The sequence below is a fragment of the Panthera uncia genome, chromosome D1, assembly GCF_023721935.1.
Source record: "Panthera uncia isolate 11264 chromosome D1, Puncia_PCG_1.0, whole genome shotgun sequence".
NCBI lineage: Eukaryota > Metazoa > Chordata > Mammalia > Carnivora > Felidae > Panthera > Panthera uncia.
In genome coordinates this window covers 36,640,960-36,667,058 of record NC_064808.1, presented here as the reverse complement: position 1 = coordinate 36,667,058, position 26,099 = coordinate 36,640,960, and the positions used below count along the sequence as shown (strand labels likewise).

The 26,099-nt window shown below is 39.5% G+C and overlaps 1 protein-coding gene across 2 annotated transcripts in view; it reads left to right on the top strand.

The window, feature by feature from the left end:
- The window catches only part of NELL1 (neural EGFL like 1), an 877,100-nt gene that overhangs the window by 632,433 nt on the left and 218,568 nt on the right, over positions 1 to 26,099 (top strand). For both annotated transcript variants that reach the window (XM_049649290.1, XM_049649281.1), the window contains exon 15: positions 9,363 to 9,458. In XM_049649290.1, the coding sequence (XP_049505247.1) occupies positions 9,363 to 9,458 (96 nt within the window). The remainder of the gene's footprint in view (positions 1 to 9,362; positions 9,459 to 26,099) is intronic.

The following is a 26,099-nucleotide window of genomic DNA, read 5'->3' as shown; positions in this document are numbered from 1 at the left end:
GACCGGAACCTAGACCTGTTTCCAGAGTCATAACCACACACCAAGCTGTAGGCTCTATGGAAGAATTCCACAGACACCCATGTTGTTTGAGTAATGTGTGAATGATTGACCCCTACGTGCAAAAAATCAGGGCCGAATATTCCTCATTCCCAAGTTTTTAGAGATTTTTTTGCTGCATTGCTCTTCCTTTTATGTGATTCTTCCATTTCTACATTTCAGAGACTTTAAACTCAAGAAACTTATTCATATTCAGCATTTTGGCTGTGCTTTCCTAGGAAAAAGCCACCAGTTTTATTCTGAATGAAATTGGAATTGCAGGAAAATAAGACAATATTGGCCGTTCTGAATCGTTCGTAAGAGCAGTGAGTACCTGAGGAGGAAGGCAAAGTAGAAGTGGCTCTTCGGGGCGCCTGGGGTGGCTCAATCGGTTGGGCGACCGACTTCGGCTCAGGTCATGATCTTGCAGTCCGTGAGTTCGAGCCCCGCATCGGGCTCTGTGCTGACAGCTCAGAGCCTGGAGCCTGTTTCAGATTCTGTGTCTCCCTCTCTCTGTGACCCTCCCCTGTTCATGCTCTGTCTCTCTCTGTCTCAAAAATAAGTAAAACGTAAAAATTAAAATTAAAATTAAAATTAAAAAAAAAAAGAAAAAAAAAAGAAGTGGCTCTTCAGTGAAATAGCCCAAAGCCTAGGTTAGTAGAATACCAGCTACAGGGGCGCCTGGGTGACTCAGTCAGTTGAGTGTCGGACTTCAGCTCGGGTCATAATCTCACGGCTCATGAGTTCAAGCCCCGTGTCGGGCTCTGTGCTGTCACTGAAGAGCCTGCTTCAGATCCTCTGTCCCCCACTCTCTGTCCCTCCTCCGCTTGTGCTCTCTCTCTCTCTCTCAAAAATATTAAAAAAAGAAAAAGGTGGGGGAGTTGCCTGGGTGGCTCAGTGGGTTAAGCGTCTGGCTTCGGCTCAGGTCATGATTTCATGGTTTGTGGGTTTGAGCCCCACGTCAGGCTCTGTGCTGACAGATTGGAGCCTGGAGCCTGCTTAAGATTCTGTGTCTCCCTCTCTCTGCCCCTCCCATGCTCACACACACTCTCTCTCTGGAAAATAAATAAACATTAAAAAAAAAAAGAATACCAGCAACAGTCACTGTGTCACAGTCACTGTATCTCCTTCCTTATGGCCCATCTCCCAGCAAGCTCGGTGCTCCTCTGGTTCCACCAGTGGTGCTCCATGCATCTGTCCTTCTGCATGTGCTCTTGCTCCCCACCCCTGACTTGACCCTCCTTGGCCCCAAACTGCCTTGTTCCTTACTGTTTTTCTGATTCAGCTTAGGCATCTGCTGTTGTGTGGACCTCTTTTTGATCTTCTAGAAAGACGTTTGTGCAGGCAGTATTGCTAGGATATATAAAGCACAACGTGATCTGTACACTCTACCCCTCAGGGCTTCTGCACTTGCTGTAACCTCTGCTTGGAACACTTTTCTGCTTGATGGCTCACTCCTTCTCCGCTTGTGTCTTTACTCAGCTGTCACCTGCTCAGTGACACCTTCCACAATTGCCCTGTTTAACTGTAACCCTCCCCCGCTGTCACCTCCCCCTACCCCACTCTCCTGCTCTCTTGTGGTTTTCACTATATCGCTTGTCATCATCTACCTTACTGTGTCACTTACACACTTATTTTGTTATTGTATATATTCTCCCACTAGAATATAGACCCATAAGTTGAAGCATTTTTTCTCTATTGTTTGTAATTCTTGGTTCTCAGAATAATCTTTGGCACAGAGGGTGTTCAATAAGTATCTGTTGAATGACTAAATAAAAAGGACTGTCTACCTTTGCTAACCTTTGACACCGTTGACATGTTGAGCTGGATAATTCTTTGCTTTGGGGCTGTCCTGTGCATGCAGGATGTTCAGCAGCAGCATTCCTGGTCTCTGCCCACCAGTACACCCACCACTGCACTCCCCCATTTGTGACTCCAGAAAATGCCTCCAGACATTGCCAGGTATCCCCTGGGGAGGGGAGGATTGCCTCAAGGAGAATCATTATAATAGACTTTTAGATTCTGGAGGATAGGGATCACGTCTTACTAGAGTATCTAGTGTCTGAACACATAGCAAATGATCCATTTTTAAAACTGAATTGATCTGACTTGGTCAAATGTTGATCTCAAATTTCATGATACAGTTCATGACACAAAACTGACTTCTCAAACTTTGTTTTCTTTACATAATTGATGTACTCTACCAAAATACACAGGTTTAATATCACCAGAATTCAAGATGATAGAGAGGAAGGCAGAATTGCAAACAACATGACCCTCATCCTTAAGAATCTCACAGTCCAGTCAGAGAAGCATATATACAGCCTCACCCTGCCTCTCCCCTCCAAAACAAAATGCAAAAGGATGCACTATCTCTCCTTTTAACCATGGTCATTCCCAACTACTTTTTCCTCTGAAAGAGATTTTCAGTAAAGGCTCATATAGTAAATATTTTTACTTTTCAGGCCACATGGCCTCTGTTGCAACTATATCCCTAGAGAATAGCAACATTTACTTATATCACTCTTTCTAGAGCTAAGACCAACATCTGAAGATTAATCTAAAAGTGACTCTGTGGCCCCACATACTGTCACAGAATGCTGTGGACTAGAAGAATACAGTGATTACCAAGGATGTGTGAAATAAGTGCCTAGTTTAAAGTGCAGTTTTAGCGGGCTGGGGAAGTAAGTCATTGAATGATAGCTTATTTTTAAAATGATAGAGAATAGAGTACAGTGCAAAGCAATGCAATGGAAGTCAATACAGTAGAAAACATCGAAATGCATTACACATACTGAGAGTCAATTTTATATTACTGGTTGTGTGTATGTGAAGGTTTCTGAGTAAAACTTACAGCCTACTGTTTAGAGTAGTAAAAAAGATTAGCAAAGCATTATGTTAAACCAAATAACTAGAATGATGGACAGAACAAAAGAGTCTGTATGCAGATATCCAGGCAGTACATTACTGTGCCTTGAGGTCACTAACAAAGTGGACGGATGGGATCCAGGAAGTGGATGGGAAATGGGAAGATGGAGAGGATGGTTCGCAGGTGCTAACATGCTCCTGTTTGCCTGCATGACTAACTGCATTTTCTTCTAATGCTCTGCCTCTAACCTTGATGTGAGTTATAAACACTGACTCATTTTCATCTTCTATTCAATACCTTTCCGCAGGACAAACCTTGACCTGAAGTGTCCCTTTTCCTGTGCTTCTCTTCTTGGCAAAAATCCCATTCATTCCTCCAGACCCAACTCAAATGCCAGCTCTGTTGAAAAGCTTTGCCCTAAGTCCATCAGGCACAATTTATCACATTGTCTTCTATGTTCTGTCGGCATTTTATTCATATTGCTATCATAGCATTTACTGCATTTTATTCTTGGTTTTTTTGTGTGTTTTTTTTTTAACGTTTATTGATTTTTGAGACAGAGAGAGACAGAGCATGAATGGGGGAGGGTCAGAGAGAGGGAGACACAGAATCGGAAACAGGCTCCAGGCTCCGAGCTGTCAGCACAGAGCCTGACGCGGGGCTCGAACTCACGGACCGCGAGATCATGACCCGAGCCGAAGTCGGCTGCTCAACCGACTGAGCCACCCAGGCGCCCCTGTTCTTGGTTTTGTATGTGTTTTAGATGTCTCTGCCATCTCTCACCTAGCTATAGACTTCTTAGGACCCAGCATGTTTTCTGTGCACAGTAGGTGGGCAAGCTCAAAATGGTAATGACTTAGAAAGAGGTGATTGATGCTGGACTCAAAACCCAGATTACCACTTAGCAGTGTGACCTTCCACTTCTCTAAGCCAGCTTTCTCATCTGACAATGAGGATAACATGGCTAATCCACAGTGCTGCTGCTGTTAGGATGAAATGGAATATAGTCTATAAGGCCTTAATAGGTCTTCCATAAATGGAATTCACCATTACTATTGTTAGTATTATTAGTGTTGAAAAGGAGAATGCAAAGGGCTATTACAGCTGTGGATACAAACACACATAGTAAGTAATAGGGGTGATGGTGACCTGGAGGCAATAGTTAAATATCAACTTGTGCAGTATACTGTGTGCTTAAGACCAGAATAATATGAAAATGGAGAGTTGTAGACATCTGGATGTTTGATTTTATTTATCAGACTAGCCATCTGGATGATTTTATTCTTAGTTTTTTTCTGCATTTTAACTGTTTTTTGCAGGGGGGGAAGAGATTAAGGAGGTAGAAATGGAAAAAAGGGTTAAAGTAACATAATTTTGCTCCTGGAGACACCTAATAGACTTACATTGTGTAAAGTTGGAGCAGAGTTTCTCAGTCTCAACACTGTTGACATTTTGGGCCAGATAATTCTTTGTTATGCAGGGCCAACCTATGCATTACAAGACGTTTAGCAACATCCCTGTCCTCTACCCACCAAATGTCATTACCGCACTGACCCTACCTGCCATCTGTGACAACCAGACATGTTTGAGAGGGTCTTGATATGTACCATGTTCTGAAAGAAATGAGGAATAAACCAAAAAGCAAACATAGAGGTGATATCACCTTTGTTACTGACAGCTGGGTTGAAGAAGATGAGTTTAAGTCAGTAAGACAAGGTAGTTTGCTAAGAATGAACACAGAAGAAGGCTGACTTACCAACCAGGTTCCAGGGAGGAAGGCATCATCTGGGAGGTAAGGAAAATTGATTCCATCTGAATGAAGGCAGCTCATTCCCAAGAAAGATGTGGGGGTGGCCATGGAGTTTTGGTAAGCATGAATAGGTTTTAAATATTTCCTCCCCATTTGGGGTTTTAGGTGCACATAATCAACTTAATTATAATCTTTGGCTCATAATACCATGTAATCATTGGTCCATGGTAGGCAGCTATTATTTATTGAGGTATCTTGATGGTTATTTTTAAAGGCTGTAATTCACATCTAGTAACTATCCAAAACAAAGCTAGAAATGTAACAATTACATACTTCTAATGGTGCTTCCAGCCTTGTTTCCTGCTTCTCCCACCTGAGAATCATCACCCTGATACATATTCTCCCCAGATTTACCAACAGAATTTAATTCCTCTGCCTGCACAGGTCAGAAATGAGCTCGAGGAAAATGCTTCCTCAAGGAAACCAGGAGGAAAGAAAAGAGTTTCCTTTTATCAGATGGTGCTGAATGAAACTTGTATGTTTCCTTATATTTTGTCAGCATACTGAGTATCCCTGGAAACTAAATATATGCCCAGAAAACTTTCTGAGGATCCTGCAAAGTGTTTGGACCTTGAATGGTTATTACTTTTTGGTTAGTGTAAAACCAGCATTGTCACACTGAACACATGATGATGATACTGGGCATCTGCAAACCTATATTCTCATTTTGTTCCCTATATGTCCAAGTTTTGTTCCACATGCTGAGACTTTTTGAATATAAAACAAGTAGTCTTTCTGTGGATTAATGCTCCCTCAATTTTGAGTTTTCTGGTTTTCTTGCACAATGAAGAGAGTCCCTTCAAAAACAGAATGATACCATTTCAGAGTTGGTCCAGGGCAACATCTCCCCCAGGGTATGGCATTAATAACAAATGGCATTGTAATGGCAGAATCAGGTTTTTAATTTCATTGCATATTTATAATCTATTCAAGTCATGCTTCGAATTAGTGGTTGACAAAAGAGCAACATACCCACGATGCCTGAGTTTTCCTGAGTTTGCAAAGTAGCTATGATTCCAAGTTTCACTGTAAACCATGTGATAGAACTAAACTCATCAGGTCAAGGAAGGAATGACCATGAGCCTTCATTAAAGAATAAGCTCCATGGCATAGGGATCTTTTCTGTGTAATCCTTGGCACATCTAGAACAAAAACCGGTGCATGATAGTAGTGTTCTTTGGGAAAACAGAATCCTGGTGATAAATAACAACAGTCACCTCCAGGTCCTGAGCACACTATACCTGTAGTGCCCTGCGCTGGGTGGTTTGCATTGGCAGTTCAATGTAACCTGCACAGTGTAGGTGTTTTTGCCATTATTGTTTGTTTTGTTCTCTGAGGTCCAGAGAAGTGAAATAATTTGCTGTAGGTGACATAACTATTAAATGCAGAACAAGGGTTTGAGTCATGTGGTTCTTCTATCCTGTCTTCCCAGAAACTGGAAAGAAATGTAGTGCTGACTTGGCTTTTTGTTTTGGTTATACCATCCACTAAGTAATGCTGTGCAAAATTATAGGTCCTCTGAGCATCAGAATCTTTGTCTTTGAAATGCTGGGCTGATAGTTGATCAAGAAGAACCAGATATAAATAATCTATCCACAACCTTTAGTTTAGGATGCCAGTGTCTTTTGATGTCTTGTAAAGTATTCAAAGAAATACTTTGCATTGATCTTGATTTCGGGTAGTTCAAGTTTTGGATGACATGTTCCTTCTTTATTTGCTTTTCTGTTTTGTTTTTTTTTTAAATTACTTTGTCATACTCTCTGAGGTTTGAGTAGGTAATGAATTTCTGTTCTAGATAAAGTCCATCAAAAAATACTGTGTGCCTAGATTTCGTAAATTGTGACTAGGCTCAGACACAAATGGAGATTAGATAAGATGAACATGACCAGCTCCCTACCCCCCTTATTTGGTGCCATACGTGCAATTTGGACATATTTATTTTTTCTTTCAATTTATAGACCATTTACTTAGCCCTTATGGAACTATCCAAAAAAGAACAAAGCTGCCCATGTGAATACCAAATTGCAGGTTAACCTGCACTGTAACATATAAAGAAAAGGCAAGGCCTATAGCCAAAGAAGTCTGCTTGAATCTTTGCTCTTCTGCTTTGCTACCTGAGTGGCCTTAGACAGGATACTTTGTTTTTGAGCCCTGCTTTTACCTTTTTTGTGAAAGAAACAGTAACACCTATCTGTCATTTCCATGATAAAGGTCACTACTACCATTATTAGAAACTAAATCAAGCATAAACAACAAGGGATGCCTTTAACCCATCTTGGGGAAGCCCTACTCCTTGTCGAATGGGCTTATATTGTCTGGGTATTAGGCAATTTGTTCCCACTCCGTGCTTCACCGTCATGACAATATTGCCATCAATCAATTTTATTTAACAAAATAGTTATTTAACACTATGTGCCACACACTGTTTAAAGGCCCTTACAAACACTAATTCATTTCGTCCTCACAGCACCCTATTTATTATGACATCTGCATTCTTAGAACATTACAAACATTATGCTTGCCACAAAACCTCGATCATTTCTTCGTAAGAGTTGAGTAAGTCAGGAGCACGCACGCATATTATTAGGAATCTGTTTAAGTGTGTGCGCGCATGCGCATACAGCTCTGGCCCAAGTGCTGTTTGTTTCACTAAAGAAACCCAAGCTGAGCTTCTTGCTTCCTAATTCCTGTCGTCTTTTGGGGTCACTTGAAACTGCTCCTTACCAGCTTTCCATCTGCCATTTCAGCCTGCACAACACTTTATTTTTTGTTACTAGCTCTGGTGCAGAGCTATATGTTAAATATCCTACTTGAAATGTCAGTCACCAGAGGCCAAATGTGTGATTTTGGGGGCAAGAGATTTTGTATACGTTTGTATGCATATGTTTATATACATATTGGTTTGTGATGAATATACCAAGGCTGATGTGGTCCAAATGTGTTTTGCATAGTCTTAGGGTACTAAGATGCTAGAAAATGGGAAATCGTATTTGAATAGCAAGGTACACGCTGTGTGTCCTCTGACAGATGCAAAGGAGCTCACGATTAATTACTAAGCTACAGAATGTTAAATTATCCAGGGGATGTTAAATGATGTGGAAAATGGTAATATTGTGAGAAGTTCTATGTATTTGAACTAGTGTTCAACTCTCCAGAGGTTTTTATGTAGCTTTTTAAAAGTTAAACCCATATTATTTGGGTGATGATGGCAAAATATAACGATGACATTCTTCCAGTGTGGCATATTTCTAGCAGCAATTAAAAGCATTTGCTCACCTAGGTCTCTTGTGAATGAAAGAAACTCAGTGGTAACAAGTTGCAATCATCTTCATTAATGACAAATTTTGCGGTTTTGGTACACTATATTATGGGTTATGCTGAAGGGTTTGATCATAAATTATCCAGCATGGAAGTGTTGAGGAATTGTTAGAAAAAGAGTTTTCTTGTCAGAATAATCTGCAGAATATAGGTCAGTTCATTCAGCAACTACCGTGTGCTCAGGTTCTAAAACTACGGTACAGTGGGGAGCAAGAACAATCCAGTTACTTGTCCTGATGGGTCTTACAGGCCAGTGGATGAAATAGAAGGTGGTAACTAATTATACATAAGTGAACAATTATAGGTGGTACTGCTAAGGAGAGGTTCATGGAGCTATACAGCTAGTGGGTAATATGGGAAACCAACCTGGTCTCTGAAGGTTAACAGGGCAGCACTGAGTTGGGGTTTGGTTTATCAAAAGACTTAACAAAGAATACATCCTTTGAAACAGCATTTGCACATTGAAGCATTTCTCCTAAAGGAATAATTTGAGGTGTATTGAGCATTTTAGCTATAAGGACAAGGTAATGTTTTACTATGGAATTGTTGGAAACATCTTAAATATCCAACAGTAAGCACTTAGTTAAATTTATGTCATCAAAAATTATATAGACTATTCCAAATCTTTTAAAGTAATATACAAATGTTTTTATTATAATAAAAGATCTTTTAAAAATAGTTACAAAGAGTAGTTTCAAAATCGCATTTAAAATGCCTTTGTGTTTGGGGCACCTGGGTGGCTCAGTCAATTGAGCATCCGACTTCAGCTCAGGTCACGGTCTCGCGGTTTGTGGGTTCGAGCCCCACGTCCGGTTCTGTGCTGACAGCTCGGAGCCTGGAGCTTACTTCAGATTCTGTGTCTCCTCCTCTCTCTGCCCCTCCCATGCTCATGCTCTATCTCTCACTGTCTCTCAATAATAAATAAATGTTTAAAAAAATAAAATAAAATAAAATAAAATGCCTTTGCCTTTGACCCTACCCTATCCTTTCTAGTTTCCTATTTGATTTAAAATTTATCAATAATCAGAATAATAGCAATAGTAATAGTTGCTCATACTAACTACCCCTTAGCACATGCCAGCCCTGTGCTAAATACTTAATATCCATTATTTCAATTGATTTCATATAAACCAGTGAAATAGGTATTATGTTTATTTCTTTTTGTATACAGAAACTTTTAAATATGTCAACACATAAGTACTTTCTCTGCAACGAAGAAAGAATTGTTTCTGTGTTCATGCTGTTCACCATGAGTTTCCTTATTGCCATCTTATCTAAGAGAAATCTCTTACTATTATTATTATTTATTTTATTTTTTTTGTGTGACAGCTTTCTGCCAAGAGGGCTGCAGGTACGGTGGAACATGTGTGTCTCCTAACAAATGCGTCTGTCCTTCTGGATTCACAGGAAGCCACTGTGAGAAAGGTAACCTTGCCTGTTTTGTTATTTTGGGAGGATAGGGAGTGGAGACAGAGAGAATCTTTCATAGAGAATGAAACTCTTTCTCTAAGTATGGTACTGTGGGTTAACTTGGTACCTTATGTTTTGATGGCAGGTGTTCCTCTTCCAAAGAGGGTACATTTTGATTACAGAGTATTAGGGATCCTCCCTTTGAAAATAGGGCTTCATTTGCCCTCTCTCCAGCATGTCTAATTTAGCAAGGTCGAGTCTTTTCTCTGCTATAGTTTGCTGTGTGCATTTTTAGTGGTAATTGGAGATAAAGCCTGATGAACTGACCTGCCCAACTTATCATCTATTGGGTAGCATAACATGCAACTATTGGACTTGTAACAATCTGCTGCATCAACAGAATCTAGATTAGAACCACATGCTCTTTGCATAAAAGCACATTAAATAACTCTAGCAGCAGGTTTATTGGTGTGCTTGGAGTTTTATTCTAATATTGGTTTATAATGAACATTATCGTTCATGGACCTGATAATATAAGCCGATTAGTATTGGTAAGATTCCATTATGTGCATCTTTCTATTGGCAATAAATGTAATGTTTACACTTGGTGCTATCTGGTGAAATCCAGCTCTCTTATTAATTGAAGACGTCCTCCTACATTTGTGTGAGTGAAAAGTGCCATTCGATGTCAGTGTGCCAGTGTGTGCAGTCAGTGCAGGCAAGGGGTTTATGCCACGTAAGGATGAACATTTCAGTGTATCTGCCCATGAGTTTTGTTAGGGTAAAACCACTGTATTGTGTTTTTCTTAGAAGGGAGTGTCACACTTGACACTTACCATAGAATAGCATAGAAAAATGGAAACACGATGTTGTCATCATTATTCCTCTTAGTTGATGAGTTTGAGGGTGTCTTCCTGTAATGCCAAAGATCGAAGCAAAGCTCCTTTCCTTCATGTTTAAAGTTTTCATATTTTTAATGAGCCCAAACTGTCCAACAGACTACATTGTGCTACCTATATATTTATAAGGCAGCCTGAGTCTTTATAAAAATATTTCAAAATGTACATAAATTATTCAACAAGGAAGTCAATGACATGCACACCATCGTTTCCATATTTTGTGATATTATCCACAAATCAAGTCACATTTATTAAATAATATTAATTGGCTTATCCTTAAGAAGAATGTGTCAAGAAGCCAAGTTCTACTTCTGAGCAGCATATGAGAACATTACCCCACGGAGCTGAAATATTCTTGCCAAAAGCAAAGACACCAAATGGTAATTTAGCACACATGTCTTTACTGTAGTACATTTGATTTTGATTACGTTTTCTAAAATTAAAAAAAAAATCTGAAGGTTTCCCATTATTTCCTCTAGAACTGCTGTGTTTCCCTAAAATGAGTATCCAGGGATTAATGGGGACAGAATGGTGATGGTGATGATGTTGATAATGATGGATACCACTCCTACCAATAGACCATTTATCATGTACCAGTTATGTGTCAGGCCTTTAAAATGAGCGCTTTAATATTAACACACAAAAGAGATTGATGTCCCTGCTCCCATTTTACAGATGGTAAACTAAAGCTTTATCCAGGTTGGCAACTTCTCTAGCCACTTCTGGAGTGCTACAGAGCCACTATTAGAACTGAGAATAAAATATAAGTTGCATTGCACAAAGCCTGTGGTATAAACCCTTGTGTGTGTTTCTCAAGGATAATACATGGACTTCCTGTTAAAATCCAGACTCCTGGGCTACCACCCCAGACCTGGTGAATCAGGACGTCTGGGCGAGGGCCCACAAATCTGTACTTTCACCAGGCACTTCAGGTTGCTGTTATAAACTAATTGTTAAATTGTTATTGAGATATTTAGCCAGAACATCTGTAAAGTTCTTACTATTTTTACCTTTTAAAGAATTAATGGAGAGCATTTATCTTAGACCAATGCCCGAGTCAATGGCCGCTCATGAAAAATTAACTGTCGTTTCTGATGACTTGTTGATTTGACCTCTGGCCTTTTCTCTGCTTGATAAGGGGTTAACTGAATCAGTGCTTATGTTCTGGTTCATAATGTGGAGCAGGAAAAATAGAGATGAAGGAGAAAAGACCAGGGGAAAAACGAAACAAGGACAGGCAGGACATGGGTTCCTACATAAATGTTATGGTTGTTAAATTTGAGATTGACAATTGCATTTTCATGAATCTTTGCAGTTATTATAAGGTTAAAAAAATAAAACAAGGTTCTCCACGTATAATGCTATCTGCCATCAGTAGCAAAGCCATTCCATTAAATGCTGGCCAGTATTCTTTTTTTTTTTTTTTTTTTTTTAATGTTTACTTCTTTTTGAGAGAGAGAGAGAGAGAGAGAGAGACAGGGTGTGAGCAGGGGCAGGGGAGGGGCATAGAGAGAAGGAGAGACCCAGAACTCAAAGTGGGCTCCAGACTCCATGCTGTCAGCACAGAGCCCAATGTGGGGCTCGAACTCACAAACCATGATATCATAACCTGAGCCCAAGTCAGATGCTTAACCAACTAAGCCACCCTGGTGCCCCATAATGCTGGCCAGTATTCTAATTCTGTGAGATTTTTTGTGAGTAGGATCAAGTATACATTTTCCAGTCAGTTGTGTGCAAGGGATCTAGATGAATTTAGGATAAACACTGAAAACCTATGCCATATCTTATCTGAATTATTTTGTCACATTGATCATTAGCAAGAAGCATTAAGTAATTCTGTTTACCTTTGAATAGTGATGTTGGATGCCTTGAGTCTCAGAGTACAAGGGAAAATGCAAACGCATTATGAATGTCTCATAGCATGACTAGACTAAATCTTTTATTTGGTTTGTTTCAATTTCAGGGCTAATTAAACGGTCCCATTCGAGCTATATAGAATTCACTTATGTTTCGTCTTAAAAATGTTTCCATTGCCCCCCTCCTCGTTATTGGTTTTATCCAGTGTGATATTCAGCCTTTCAGAACATAAGTACATTTAGTTAAATCATTGAAATAATTTGTTAAAAAAATGCCTGTCTAGAATTTAATGAAGTTAAGACTCCCACCTGTGTTTTTTATGTTACCACAAAGGTAAACAACCCTGCATTTATCTTCTATTGATGAGATTTTAGTAAGTGTAAGCTTTTTATAACCCCACTCACGATAAGCAAAATTTTATCTTCCTTGGTTTTTGGACAGTATATTATGTTGGTCCTTCTCTATGCCCTTACCTTTGATTTGGTTTCAGCATAAACATTGAGATGTGTAATGAGAGATGAGTGAAGAATCAGAAGTCATTTTGCTACTTTTTTAGGAAAGAGCAGCTAGAGAAAGCTTTCTTGTTAACTTAAGGGAGCTAATAGGACATCATGCCAAAGTGACGTAACGTAGCCAAACATAAAACAAGACGAAACAACACAAAGTCCTCCCAGAGACTTTTCAGTGTGAAATCAAGGAGCTGCACTAAATCCAAAAATAGGTAACCTACCAGAAAACAGCAGAACATCATCTTCTGAGAAGTGAATGAGAATAAGCTTTCTACTTGGCATTAAGCAAATGTGCAAGCAAGAACAAGTAGACATTACATATAGGGTATCAAATTACGTCCAGTTAAAGGTTTCATAAACTTGACAGTAGTGACCTTGTGGACCAGATAGTTCTTGGTTGTGAAGGGCTGTCCTGTGCATTGTGGGTTATTTAGCAGCATCACTGGACTCTGTACCCACCAAATACCACTAACTGGGTCATCCCCAGCCAGGACAAGCAGAAATGTCTCTTGACATTGCCAAATATTGCCTGGGAGGCAGAATTAATGCCTACTGACAACACCAGGTTAAGATGTAGCATTTTTAAAAATCTTTACAAAAATTTTATGTATGTATGTATGTATACACACCCACATATATATTTTAGGTAAATGTATCTCAGTATTAGTTGATAATATACAACTTATAAGCATTTTTTGGCAGATAAAACATTTTTAGAAGTGCTCAGAGCCACTATAATTAGAAAATTCTTGATCATCCAAGAACCAGAATCTGGCTTATATCCACCATGTGCTCTGTGAGATGCACCTTCTTATTGTCATAGGCACCAGGTTGATGTGGAAGCTCTGTCTACTTTCTCCCACCGACAGAATAAACAGGTAAATGCTCTAACCGCACTCAACAAGTAAGTTACTCTAACCCTTGTGTTCTAAAGGAAGAGAAAACCCTTTATTCTTTCTTTTTCTTTTTACAAAGTGCTTTTAATATGTGTAGTAAGAAGATAATGTCTCATAATGTAAGACTTAGACACACACACATCGTAAATGGAATATTCTCTAAAATGATTTCTCTCTGACGATACTAGGCAGTTTTGGAAAGCGTTTTGACTGGGATATAAATGAAGATGTTCTCGTCTGGTGGTGGTACGACAAGGCATCTAATTTTACTACATTTTCCTACTTGTATATTTCATGAATTCTAAGCTGTATACCCAAGCACTTATAACCAGGATCTTGTGAATCAGACAAAGTTGGACAGTACTTATCAAACTATAGGCTAGACCATAGTCTAATGTAAAAAATTATAAAGAAATTATACTGATATCCTAAAATTAGCAGACCTTGACTTTCTCCCACATTGCTTCAGAAATGGGTTCCTTTGTTGTAAATATTGTTCAATAAACTCACATAACCATTGAACCTCTCATAATCTGCAAACCTTACCAAAGTATATTACGTACCTGATCAAGAATATTCAGTTTGGGGGGGGGCACCTGGGTGGCTCAGTCGGTTTAGCATCTGATTTCTGTTCAGGTCATGATCTCGCGGTTCATGAGTTTGAGCCCTGTATCGGGTTCTCTGCTGTCAGTGTGGAGTCTGCTTTGGATCCTCTGCCCATCCTCCCGGCCCCCAACCTTCTACACTTGTATGCATGCACACACATGTACTGTCTCTCTCTCAGAAATAAATAAGCATTAAAAAACAAAACAAATTTTAAGGATATTCAGGGAAATCAATAAATAGCAAAAAGTTTAACTGTGTTATCCATTCACAATATAATGTCCAATAACTATTTTCGTATTTTGATTATCTGCATTTTCTAATATAATAAATATTATTTGTGTTTATTTTAAACTTTTAAAAATAATTTCTTACTACAAAGAACATAAAAAGTCACATAAAGGACTTCATTTTTCTTAGTTATGGGGGGCGGGGGGTCTTTTAGCTTTTCCTTAAAGGGGAATGACTTTTTGCCAGATAATTTGTTCTTTTCCCTGTGCCACAGGGACTTGCAGACATAGAGACAGAGGGTAGCAGTTTGCCCTGAGTATGTTATCTATCCACCAAGTAAAAAGAAACAAAGACTTCTGTAGTCTTCCAAATTTTAAATATTGCTCTGATTTTGAGAGAGCTCTGCTGGCATTTATCTGTATGCATTTTCCCTGCCCACTCTTGTTTCAGGAAAAACTTTTAAGAGCTTTTAAGAAGATGGATAATAGTTCCATTCTGTCAGTGGAAAAGAGAGTATTTTTTCAGTTTCTTCTCCAGGTATTACGAGATTGTGGGGAAGGCATGTGGAAAGAGAGTGTAAATGTGCCCCTTCAAATTCTAGCAGTCAGGAGATTTATTTACCATTTCTCATCATGAGCTTTCTCTGGTTGTCTGTCACATGGTGCAGGCTTGGTAAGTGGCAGCTTCTATTCCTAAAATTGCTGCTGTTGTACAACCAATAGCTGTTTGAGTAAGCAGTGCTTTTGTGGCATCATTTAAAAGGGAAATATAAGGATCTGAGGTTTCTCTGAGTTGAACCACACAGATGCTCTATTAAAATTTCATTAAAGTTAGATGACTGGGAATTGGTTTGAGGAGCTGTTCACTTCTCTGAAGGTTTCCAGAAATAGAGAATAGCAGAGAAGAGGCATTGTAGTGGAGGGAGAGACGAGCCCAGACCCACCATCAGTAGGATCATTCACCTTGAGTACCTTGTTTGGTACCTTCTTCCTGTCCTCAATTCCACCCACTCAACTTTTCTTCTTCTTTCAGCTATGATGGAGAAATTCAGCCTGAGATCTAACATACTTTCCCATGGCTCCAAAATGCTGTTGCCACTTAAGTCTTGGAGCTATTTGGAGCTATGTCAAAACCCTGTCCTTTACATGCCAGGGTCGCCATTTTGTCTGGTTTCAGGCATAGGGAAAAATTCCTCAAGCCATTTTTCATTCTCATCTCCTTGATACAGAGCAAGTTTTCAAGTCATATCAGTACAACTTTTGGGAGTGATACCTTTTGTTCACAAATAGGGATATGGACTATAAATTAGGTTAGTAGTATAGAGGGTAGTACAGAGGACTGGAGTAAAGGACAGAGGCCTAAGTTCTGATAATAGATCTGCTTCACGAATTAGCCTCTGTGAAGTGAAACTTACATTAGCCCATCTCCCATCTATTGTAAGTCCCCAAAGTTTTTCATTTACTTCTTGTGAGGCAGCTAGTTTCAGCCTTTTGAACATCTATGAGAGCACATATGTATGTATTCAGCCAGTCACTAGTGGAGTTGGGGTTCTGACCCATGTATTACCGAATCCAAAGTTCATACACCTTCCAGTAATGTTTCCTCTTTTTAAAAATTTTTTTAATGTTTATTTTTGAGAGAGAGAGGCACAGAGTGCGAGTTGGGGAAGGGGCAGAGAGAGAGGGAGACACAGAATCTGAAGCAGGCTCCAGGCTCTAAGCTGTCAGCACAGAGCCCAACATGGGGCTTGAACCCATGAACCGTGAGATCATGAGGTGAGCTGAAGTCAGACGCTTAACCGACTGAGCCACCCAGGTGCCCCTAATCTGTTTCCTCTTGATCACATTACTTGTGTCCAAGGGCAGTTGAACCTAATGAGTTCTATAGGAGGCCAAATAAATTATGTTTTCCTGTGAAGAATGAGCCATAATTTCCTACTTCCTTATGTGCATTGTTTTTATATATTCCTTTCAAAATTTTTGGTGTGCCTAAGGCAGGAAGAGAATAAAGAAAATAGGGATAAAGAGTACAATATCTGAAGCCACACTAGCTCATTTTAAGTTGGGGTTTCAGAATATATGATATGATATCAGATATATGTAATGTTTCTAAGCTTGTTTACCACTAAAAAAGAAATATCGCTATCATTTATTTCATAATATTATGGTGAGATTAAATGAAATAATCTATTTAAATCACTTGGTAGAGTGCCTGGCATACAATAGGTATCTGTAAATGATATTTATCATTAATTCTTTTCTCAATTTACCAGTAATAAAACTGAGATTCAGAAACAATAGGCTACTTCCCCAAGGACACTTGGGAATTATTTTTTTTTGCCATTGTTTGTTTCCCATTTGTTGGTGTTGAAGATTTCACACCAGGTTCTCACAATATTCTTGATAGCATAGATGACTTTGTACCTAGGCAGACGTGAGACCTCATTGAAAAGGCTCCCCACAGTTCCATCTACAAATATTTCCTCACACCTTTGTGGATTCTCCAAATTCACATAGGAAAAACAAACATTCTGATTCTCAGTTCGGCATCAGGAAACCTGGATGCTATTCCCAAATTCTACGCTTTACTAGCTATGTGATGGGGGCAACATCAGCTTTTCAGTGTAAAATGAGAGTAATCATCTTAGAAAACCCTGAAAGTGGTCTGAACTCATTCATCAAGGAATTTATGCTGAGAGAATAATCAGAGATGGACACATAAATGAGGTTTGGGGACATACCTACAATCTTCAAAGGATGGCATTTTAAATAATAATACATTGGAAGAAACCTAGATTTATAACAGTGGAGAATTAGTGGAATAAATTATAGGCAACGATTGTATGGGACCTTTCAAACCTATGAAGGAAGAAGACTATTTAATGAGATGGGGGATATAGTGTACAGTCAAGAACATAAACTCTGGAACATTCTGTCTAATTCTAAGGCCTTACTCTATCATCTTGGAAAGTTACTTCAGTCTTTTGTGCCTTCCTTTCTTGATTTAAAAAATATGCATAAAAACAGTACTGCCCCACTGGAAAGTATTTTTAAGGCACCTGGGTGGCTCATTTGGTTAAGCATCTGATTCTTGATTTTGGCTCAGGTCATGATATCACCATTTGTTGGATCAAGGCCCACATTGGGCTCTATTCTGACAGCTCAGAGCCTGCATGGGATTCTTTCTCCCTCTCTCTACCCCTTCCCTCCAAAAATAAATACATAACTTTTTTTTATTTATAAAATTTTGTTTGAGAGAGAGGGAAAGAGAGAGAACACAAGTGAGGGAGGGGCAGAGAGAAAGGGGGACAGAGGATCCGAAGCAGGCTCTGTACAGACAGCAGAGAGCCCGATGCAGGGCTCAAACCCACAAACCGTCAGATTATGACCCGAGCTGAAGGCAGCTGCTTAACTGACTGAGCCACTCAGGCGCCCCTAAATAACTAAATTAAAAAACAAAAAAGGAAAGTATTTTTAAAATTTCCTGGTATCTGGTGTACCTTAGACATTATGAATTAAAAATGGCATGTTCAATAGGAGTCCAATTTTTATGCACAGACACACATGCACTATACACAGATAAAATGCTGGGAAGATGTTGATCTCACTATGGCTTATCAGGTCCTTGTGTTATTGGGAGCTTTAAGGACCAAAAATTATCTCAGTTAAGCAATTAAGTCAATATTGTGTTAATGCCAAGTAGAAGCTTTTTACTGTCCACACTCATTGACCTGCTTCAGTCCGAGAAGTCTGCAGTAAGAAGCCAGGTATGGGCAATTTCCCTCCTTTTCCCTTCAATATCCAATTTTAAAGTTCATAGATATCATGAATCCTCCTCAGGGTGAAAGAGATTTATAGGAAAGAGGACACAGCCTCACATAACAGGTACAGTGGTCTTCCAGCCTTGAGTCTTTCTGGATGGGAGATGATGTGCAGTGGCTAGTTTTTGCCTCATGAGGCGCTTTGGTGAGGGTCTTTGGTCACTAGGGATTTCCAAATGAAGTTCCTCTGACATGGGCAATCCTTTCACCCTTCTGCAGCTCTAAGTTTGTGAAGGTCCCCTCCCCTGTTGTGGATCCTTTGCCCTGCAGGATTCACATATGATTAAGTGGAAGCTCTGACTCTCTTCTGTAGGAAACCATACCTTTCCCCTCCATCAGCCCAAGTGCAGCCCTCTCTTGATGTAGTTTTTGTTTGTTTGTTTTTGTTGTGCTGTGTGGCTGAGGCACCCATAAATCCAGGCACTGACCTTTAGACTTTTGAGGTATGTCAAATGCCAGTTGCTATGTCCCTCACCATCCAGAGGACATTTCTAGGTGTACTTGAAGTCTGTCACCCTTAGATGAGTTTTCAGAGAAAGTTCTTACCTCTATCCCCATACCCACCCTCAAAAGTGACCTAGAACTGACAGCATGCCAAACAGCTTTCTCTGACAAGATCCTCACTTTTGGCCTTGCCCACATCTCTTGCTACATCTCTAGGCCTTTGTTTACAGAGCTGTAAGGTGGTTAATGGTTAATGTAGGCATAGCTGATTTTGGAATTGTTATAAAGGTAGTCGAGCACTCAGCTTTGGAATATAGAAATCCTTAATATATTATCATCTACCAACACTCTGACATGGGAAAAGTCCAGTTTAAATATCCTATTACATTTGAGTTCAGTAAATACTTGATAAATGGATGAGTACAGTCAAGGACCTTCAATTTCACATGGTCCACTGTTATCATTTTGTAAATTTCAAGTTGTAATAACTCCCTTTGAAATCTCATTTAAAAGATACCTAATTTCAGGGAACCTAGGTGGCTCAGTGGGTCAAGCGTCTGACTCTTCATTTCGACTCAGGTCCTAATCTCACAATTCATGAGTTCAAACCTCGCTTTGGACTCCTGCACTAGCAGCAGAGTCTGCTAGGGATATTCTTTCTCTCTTTCTCTCTCTTTCTTCCCACCTTTCTCTGCCCCTACCACACTCATCTAGCTCACACTCTCTCAAAATGAATACACTTTAAAAAAAAATAAATAAAAGACATCTAATTTAAAGTGTATCATACTGAGGATGGAAGACAGAAATGCCATTAGTTTAAAAATTTTGTGAATTTCCAGTACCATTGTCAGAATGCCTTTCCAGAAAGCAAAGTGAAGGGAGCCGTATTTGTAATAGATTGACATTCCCCATCAGATAAATGAAAGCTATTAGGTATTACCTTGTCTAGTTAGTAAGGCAGAAAATAATCCCTGACTACTTATATGACAAGCAGTGCCTGCTCCCACCAGGAAAGCTCACACTACTGAACTGTGAAAGTCAGGAGTTTGGTTCATATATTCCTCTTTAATCCTATGCCCTGCGGAATACAGACGCCACCATAACTTGAAGCACAATGGCTAACCAGAAAGGAAATGAAGTGTCTGTGAAAATATGACCAACTGGAACCCAGAAATTACGAGCTTGCCATAGTAACTAGTATCTAAGAATTCTTTGTATCTAAGACTATGTATTGCACTATAGATCATGTGGAAAAAGATTAATCAAAGCCAATAGACTGACTGAGGAGAAATATAACTCTTGCGATTTGCATCACTCTCTTCTAATAGAATCCACTGATTAGGAATGGTGGTTGCCTGAAAATGTCCATTTGGGTCCAAAATATGATGAATCAAACATCAAGATGTATGCATTCATTCTGGTAATGGTTGAGGAGATAAGCCGTTTCTGGCTTGGTGGGCTAATGTGATTTTAAAGCCTTCTCCAGTTTAACAGAGACCTTAAAGTTATCTACATGTGGCCACAATTTTAGCTAAAGTAGATTGAGTCCATGAGCGGACACTTTATCTTCTAAGTGCTGAGGAGGTACTGAAAGGTTTTCTTATCATGATTTTATTTTGTTAAAGAATACCTTGCTAAGAAAACTTTTCAGTACCTTCTCAGTGCTTGTGAGATAAAGCCAGATTGCAAGGCGTGATATATAAAGACCCCCATGCCTGCTCTCTGCCTACCCCTCTAGCTTTATCTCCTCCTCCTTCACATACATGTTAAATTCCTGCCTGTTCTAAACTACTTCTGATCAGTGAAATGTGTATTTTATCTATTTATTTTTTACAAATACCCGAGCTCTGGTTGATAATGTTCTCTCTGCTGGCAACACACAGACTTATATGGTGATCACAAATATATGATATTAATTTAGAATAATAGAAAAGAGTGGTTATTGAGGGTCTCCAATAACCTAGTATACCTCCAATCCTTCTCCCTCTCACATTTCTCCTCCTCTGGTCTTCCTTATTCCAGCTGATGGCAGGATCTAGCCTTTCACATTCCCTGGATTAAGATCTTGAACTTGTCCTTGACTTTCCTTTTTCAGGGCATATCTAAATCTTGGTGCTGCCTCCAAAATACATCTAGCACCCAAACTTTACATCTCTACCACCACTGCTCTTGCACATGATATAATCATCTCTCCTCTAGATGAATGTAAAAACAGGCTTTAACCCGGGTGCCTGGGTGGCTCTGATGATTAAGCGGCCAACTTCGGCTCAGGTCATGATCTCGCAGTTCATGGGTTTGAGCCCCACGTCGGGCTCTGTGCTGACAGCTCAGAGCCTGGAGCCTGCTTCGCATTCTGTGTCTCCCTCTCTCTCTGCCCCTCCCCCACTCACATGCTGTCTCTCTCTCAAAAATAAGTAAACGTTAAAAAAAAAAAAAAAAAACAGGCCTTAACCTCTCTCTCACTATGGTGCAATTATTGTCTCTTTTCAACAAAGTAATCAAGGGGACAATATTATATAATCTGGATCTAGTGACTCCCCTGTCTCAAATCCTCCATGGCTCCCTATTTTCACACAGTAAAAGTCAAAATCATTACCATGATCTCTGAGACTACATGTTCTGTGCCCCCTACCTGTTACCTGTCTGTCCCCTTCATTCATTGTACTCCCCTTCACTTGTATGCCTTCTTTTCCACACACAGTGGTCTCCTTGATTTTCTGAACATACTAGTCATGTTCCCCTTAATCTTTGGTTTGCATAGAATTTTTGGCTCCTTCATGTCATGTAAGTATTTGTTCAAGAGTTATCTCCTCAGAGACGGAGAGCCTGGGTGGCTCAGTCGGTTAAGCATCCAACCTCGGCTCAGGTCTCTGTTCCTGAGTTCAAGCCCCATGTCAGGCTCTGTGCTGACAGCTCAGAGTTTGGAGCCTGTTTCAGATTCTGTGTCTCCCTCTCTCTCTGCCCCTCCCCAACTTGTACTCGGTCTCTCTCTCTCTCTAAAATAAATAAACATTAAAAAACAAACAAAAAAAGAGGTATCTCCTCAGAGAGACCCTCATCCCTCCTCCTGGTCACTGTCTTGTCTTCAGAGCCTTTATCACTTTCTGACATGATGATGGTTTTGCTTTGGGGTGTTTTCTTTTGTTTTTTGTTTTTTGGTTTTTTTTGGTTTTTTTTTTTTGGTATGGTCTGACTGCCTAGCCAGAGTGTTAACTCCACGGTGCGGTGTGGGGGGGAGCAGGGGGGGAGGGAGGGTTGGTCTTATTGCCACTACGTCTCCAGTACCTAGCACAGTGTCTGGCACACAGCAATTGGTCAGAATATTTATTGAATCAATAGGTAATAAGAATCACTTACATTTTGTGGCAGTCTCCAAAGACAACACTGTCATCATGGCACATCTCAGGGAGAATGAGAAAATTATTGTTGTCAGTGACACACCTTCATCCCTGACCTTTTTAGGTCATATAGAGTAAAAGTTATCCTTGACTTCTCTTTTGTGCTCACTTGCCCGTTCAATCGGTCACTGCATTCTTTTTTTTTTTTTTTCCTTCTCCATCCTACTGCCTAGTCTAAACTACTGGAATGATTTGGGCCTAGATTGATTAGAAGGCAAATCTGTAGACCCCAAGTCCTGTTCCTTCCTCATTAAAAAAACAAACAAACAAACAAGAAACAACAGTTCTTCCTGTATTACAGGCAATATAAACCATATAAGATATAAATACAATCAAATTATATCTGTGCTGAAAAACTTTAAATGGTCTTCGGTGCCCTTGGCATGAACCCTGGCCTCCTTCCATTAGTATCAATGACTCTCTCTCAGCTACTTCCCCTTTCCACCTTAGAATCATTGTCCTTCCAACACTGAACTGTTTCAGATTTTCTCAGAGCAACAGTCTTTCACACTCAGACCTCTGCCTCTGATATTTGCTGTATCTAGAACTCTTGGCTTTCTCTTTCTCCACTTTCCTTCTTACCCATTACCCAGTCCCCAGCTTCCCTCATTCTTTCACATAGATCTTAATTTAAGCTATTGTTCAGAAATAGCTTCCCACTCCTTAGTCAAGGTCAGTCCCCTTCCAGCATTCTTCATAGCGATCTGGATTTCCCTTTCATAGCATGTATCACAAAAGACTACCTGTTGACTTGCTGTCTCTCCCCTTTCTTCCTACCATCCATCCCTGAGGCATAGGTGACATCTACGTTTAACTTCTCTCCCCTGACTCCCCAAAACCTACAAAGTACTAATTTGATATAGCAATTATTATCCCACAGCATCTTAAAACCAAAATTGTACATGCCCTAATCATTTTTTTCCATCCCTGTCCTGCTGGTCCTATTCTTCTCACACCAAGGTGTTAATGATAAGAAATATAAATGAGATCATATGGGATTTGTGTAACATGTTTCTGAATGACAGAAGCACTAGCATCTATGGAAAAAACTTTGGTACATTAACTGGATGGTACATTTTACCCTTTCCCCCTGCAGACTATCCCTGGCATCTCAGAGCACATCGCTGACCCCAGTAAGTGTGGCCAAATACATTTCCCAGGTTCTTAAATTGACAAGGAGTCCCTTCTGGATTGGGCCACTTGAATGAAACAGTTAAAGAACTATAACTATACTTCTAAGTACTTTCTGATTTACTGTCAGCAAATTATTATGACACTCTCAGTAAATGATGCCAAGCAACCAACGGCAAGCTTTAATTTTTCCAGATGCTTGGTCTTCAGATATACGGAAAAATGCCACAGTCACTTATGTGTTCTTTAGAATTAGACTGGTATAATAACATTAGCATTTTGGAGACGTTTACATTTCTTTTTCTACATAATTTTTTTCAATGTCTCTTGCAGAATTTCTCTAGTCTCTGAAGACTGTAGTCAGAATGGTGAAGAAACTCTTTAACAACAACTACTACTACTACTTCTCCTTCTTCTTCTTTTTCTTCTTCTTCTTCTCCTTCTTCTTCTTCTTCCTATTATTACTATCACATGTTTATTTTGAGAGAGAGAGTGCAAGCAGGGAAGGGACAGAAAGGGAGACAGAGAATCTCCATGGACTCTTGTACTGACTACAGAGTCTGATGCACGGCTTGATCTCAAAAACCATGAGATCATGACCTGAGCCGAAATTAAGGGTCAGACACTTAACTGACTGAGCTACCCAGGTGCCTCCATACTTCTTATTTAATGCTTAGGCTAGATCTTGTGCTAAGCACTTGACATATGTTCTCGAAACCTCATAACCCAGAAGCCAGTCCTTGATTAGCGTCTTCAAGCCCCGTATTTTTATCTAATTCCATCTGAGGACTCTGTCTACTATTCCCACTCACCATTTTTCAAGCATACCTCAGGACTTTTGCTCCTCGTGTTCTCTCTTTCTGGACTGTTCTTCATATACATGCCTCATTTCTTTACATCCTTCAGGTCTCAACTCAAATACCTCTTGTCGGGGAGGCCTTGCCTGCCAGTCTCTTAAAATTGCAACCCCCAAATTTTGCCCCAAACAGCATTTCCATTGTCTTTTTTTCCGCCTTCACTGTACTTATAACCATTTAAGACATTGAATATATCACTCATCTGTCTTGTTTAGCATGTCTTTCCCCAGTGGAAGGCTGACGAGCATGATGACAGAGACTTCTGTCAGTGTTTGCTGCCGTAGCTTTGGCTCTCAGCATTGTACCCGGCACTTAGCATGCACTTAAAACATACTGACTGTGTAAGTGAATGATTATCCTCATTTACTGAGTAAACTGAGATTAAGAACGGTCATGTAATACACCCAAGATTATAGGGCTAACAAGTGGTCAGAGCTGTGGTTTAACTGGTTCTTGTGCTTCAAAGCCCAGGCTTTTAAACACCATCCTTTGCTATCCTTTTCAGAAAGTCAAAGCTGATTAAAAAGGCTTTCACAGTTTTTCAGAGCTCATCTCTGGTGTGTGTGGCTCTTTTTTTTTTTTTTTTTTAAACTGAACTCTGAATTCTGAGGGTACCACCATGATTCCTCTGTAAACCACCTACATCACATTGATGGTTTGAGAGACTAGCTTTCCTCTACTTTAGTTTACACTCTGTTCTTTAGAATTGGACTGGTATAATAGACACATTTCATGGAGGACAGGTCTTTACGGTCTCCATTGCTTGTTTCCAGGCACTATGGTATCTCTCTTTTAATCCTATAATAGCTGTATTATCATCTTGGTTTTACTGATGAGGGGATAGAGGCTAAGAGATTAAAGGAGTTGTTCAAGTTTGTAAAGCTGATAAGGGAGGGTATCTGGGACTTGAATTCTTCTCTGGTGGTTTAAAATTCCATACTTTTAAAATTTTACTTCATTATTTTGTCCTGCCAGCCGTAGTCTTCCATTTAGAAGATTGTTCATTTCTTTTTCCCAAACTCATTAACATCGGGGTTTAATCTTGAAAGTGCCAGAAGGAAGTGCCACTGTAATACATTTTTTACCCATAGCATGTTCTTACATCAGGACAATGGGGCAAACTTTTCAACCTGGACAAACTCAGCCACTCTCCATGTGTCACTGATCACGTTATATAACTTCTCAAGCTGCAAGAATCTCACAATGTTGTAAGAACGAGAGAAGGTCCAATAAGTAAAGAGTAGATGATAATAAATTAGTAGGTTGTAAAGAATCAGCAGTATACACACTGCCCTCTATAGCTTCTGTATATGAAAGCAATGTTATCAGTTGTAGCTAATACAACTCTTCAATGACAGAATCTTTCAAAGCCATTTTCGTTTTAGAGCATCTCAAGAAACCATTGTGAAATAAGCATCCTTTAAATCTTACAAAGAAAACATGTTCCTGTACGTTCAAATGAGTTTTCCGAGTTCAGGGAGTTATAAACATTGAGCCGCTCTTCCAATAGAGGGCTTTCAGATCCCCCACTCCAACCTTTTCACTTGAAGTAGAATAAAAACAATGTGAGCCTCTCAGTGATGCCACTCCAGCAGAGATTAATAATAAGGATACTGTTCTAAAATTAAAAAAAAAAAAAAACACCTCTCACATGTTAAGGTGTTACATAACACATTCTAAGAAAAATGGAACTTTAAAAATCAGAAAGAAACAAGATCTCTGAACAGATAGTTTGTAAGCAAGGATTATATGAGATCTGGTATCTGTTTTGTTTATATCTGCAGATCTTTTTTGTGATTTAACAGCTTTCATTTTTTTTTTATCAAGGAAAACTTTAATGTCAAGTAAATACATTTTCATGAAGTGAACTTTTTTATGTTTTGATAGTTATTAGCATACAAGTGCTGGGCATCTCAGAGAAACCCTTTCCCTATTCCTCAGTCTATGAACATACCCTTTGCCAATATTTTTGAGGCGACTATGTGCCACCTCCTATAGTGATTACTTAAAT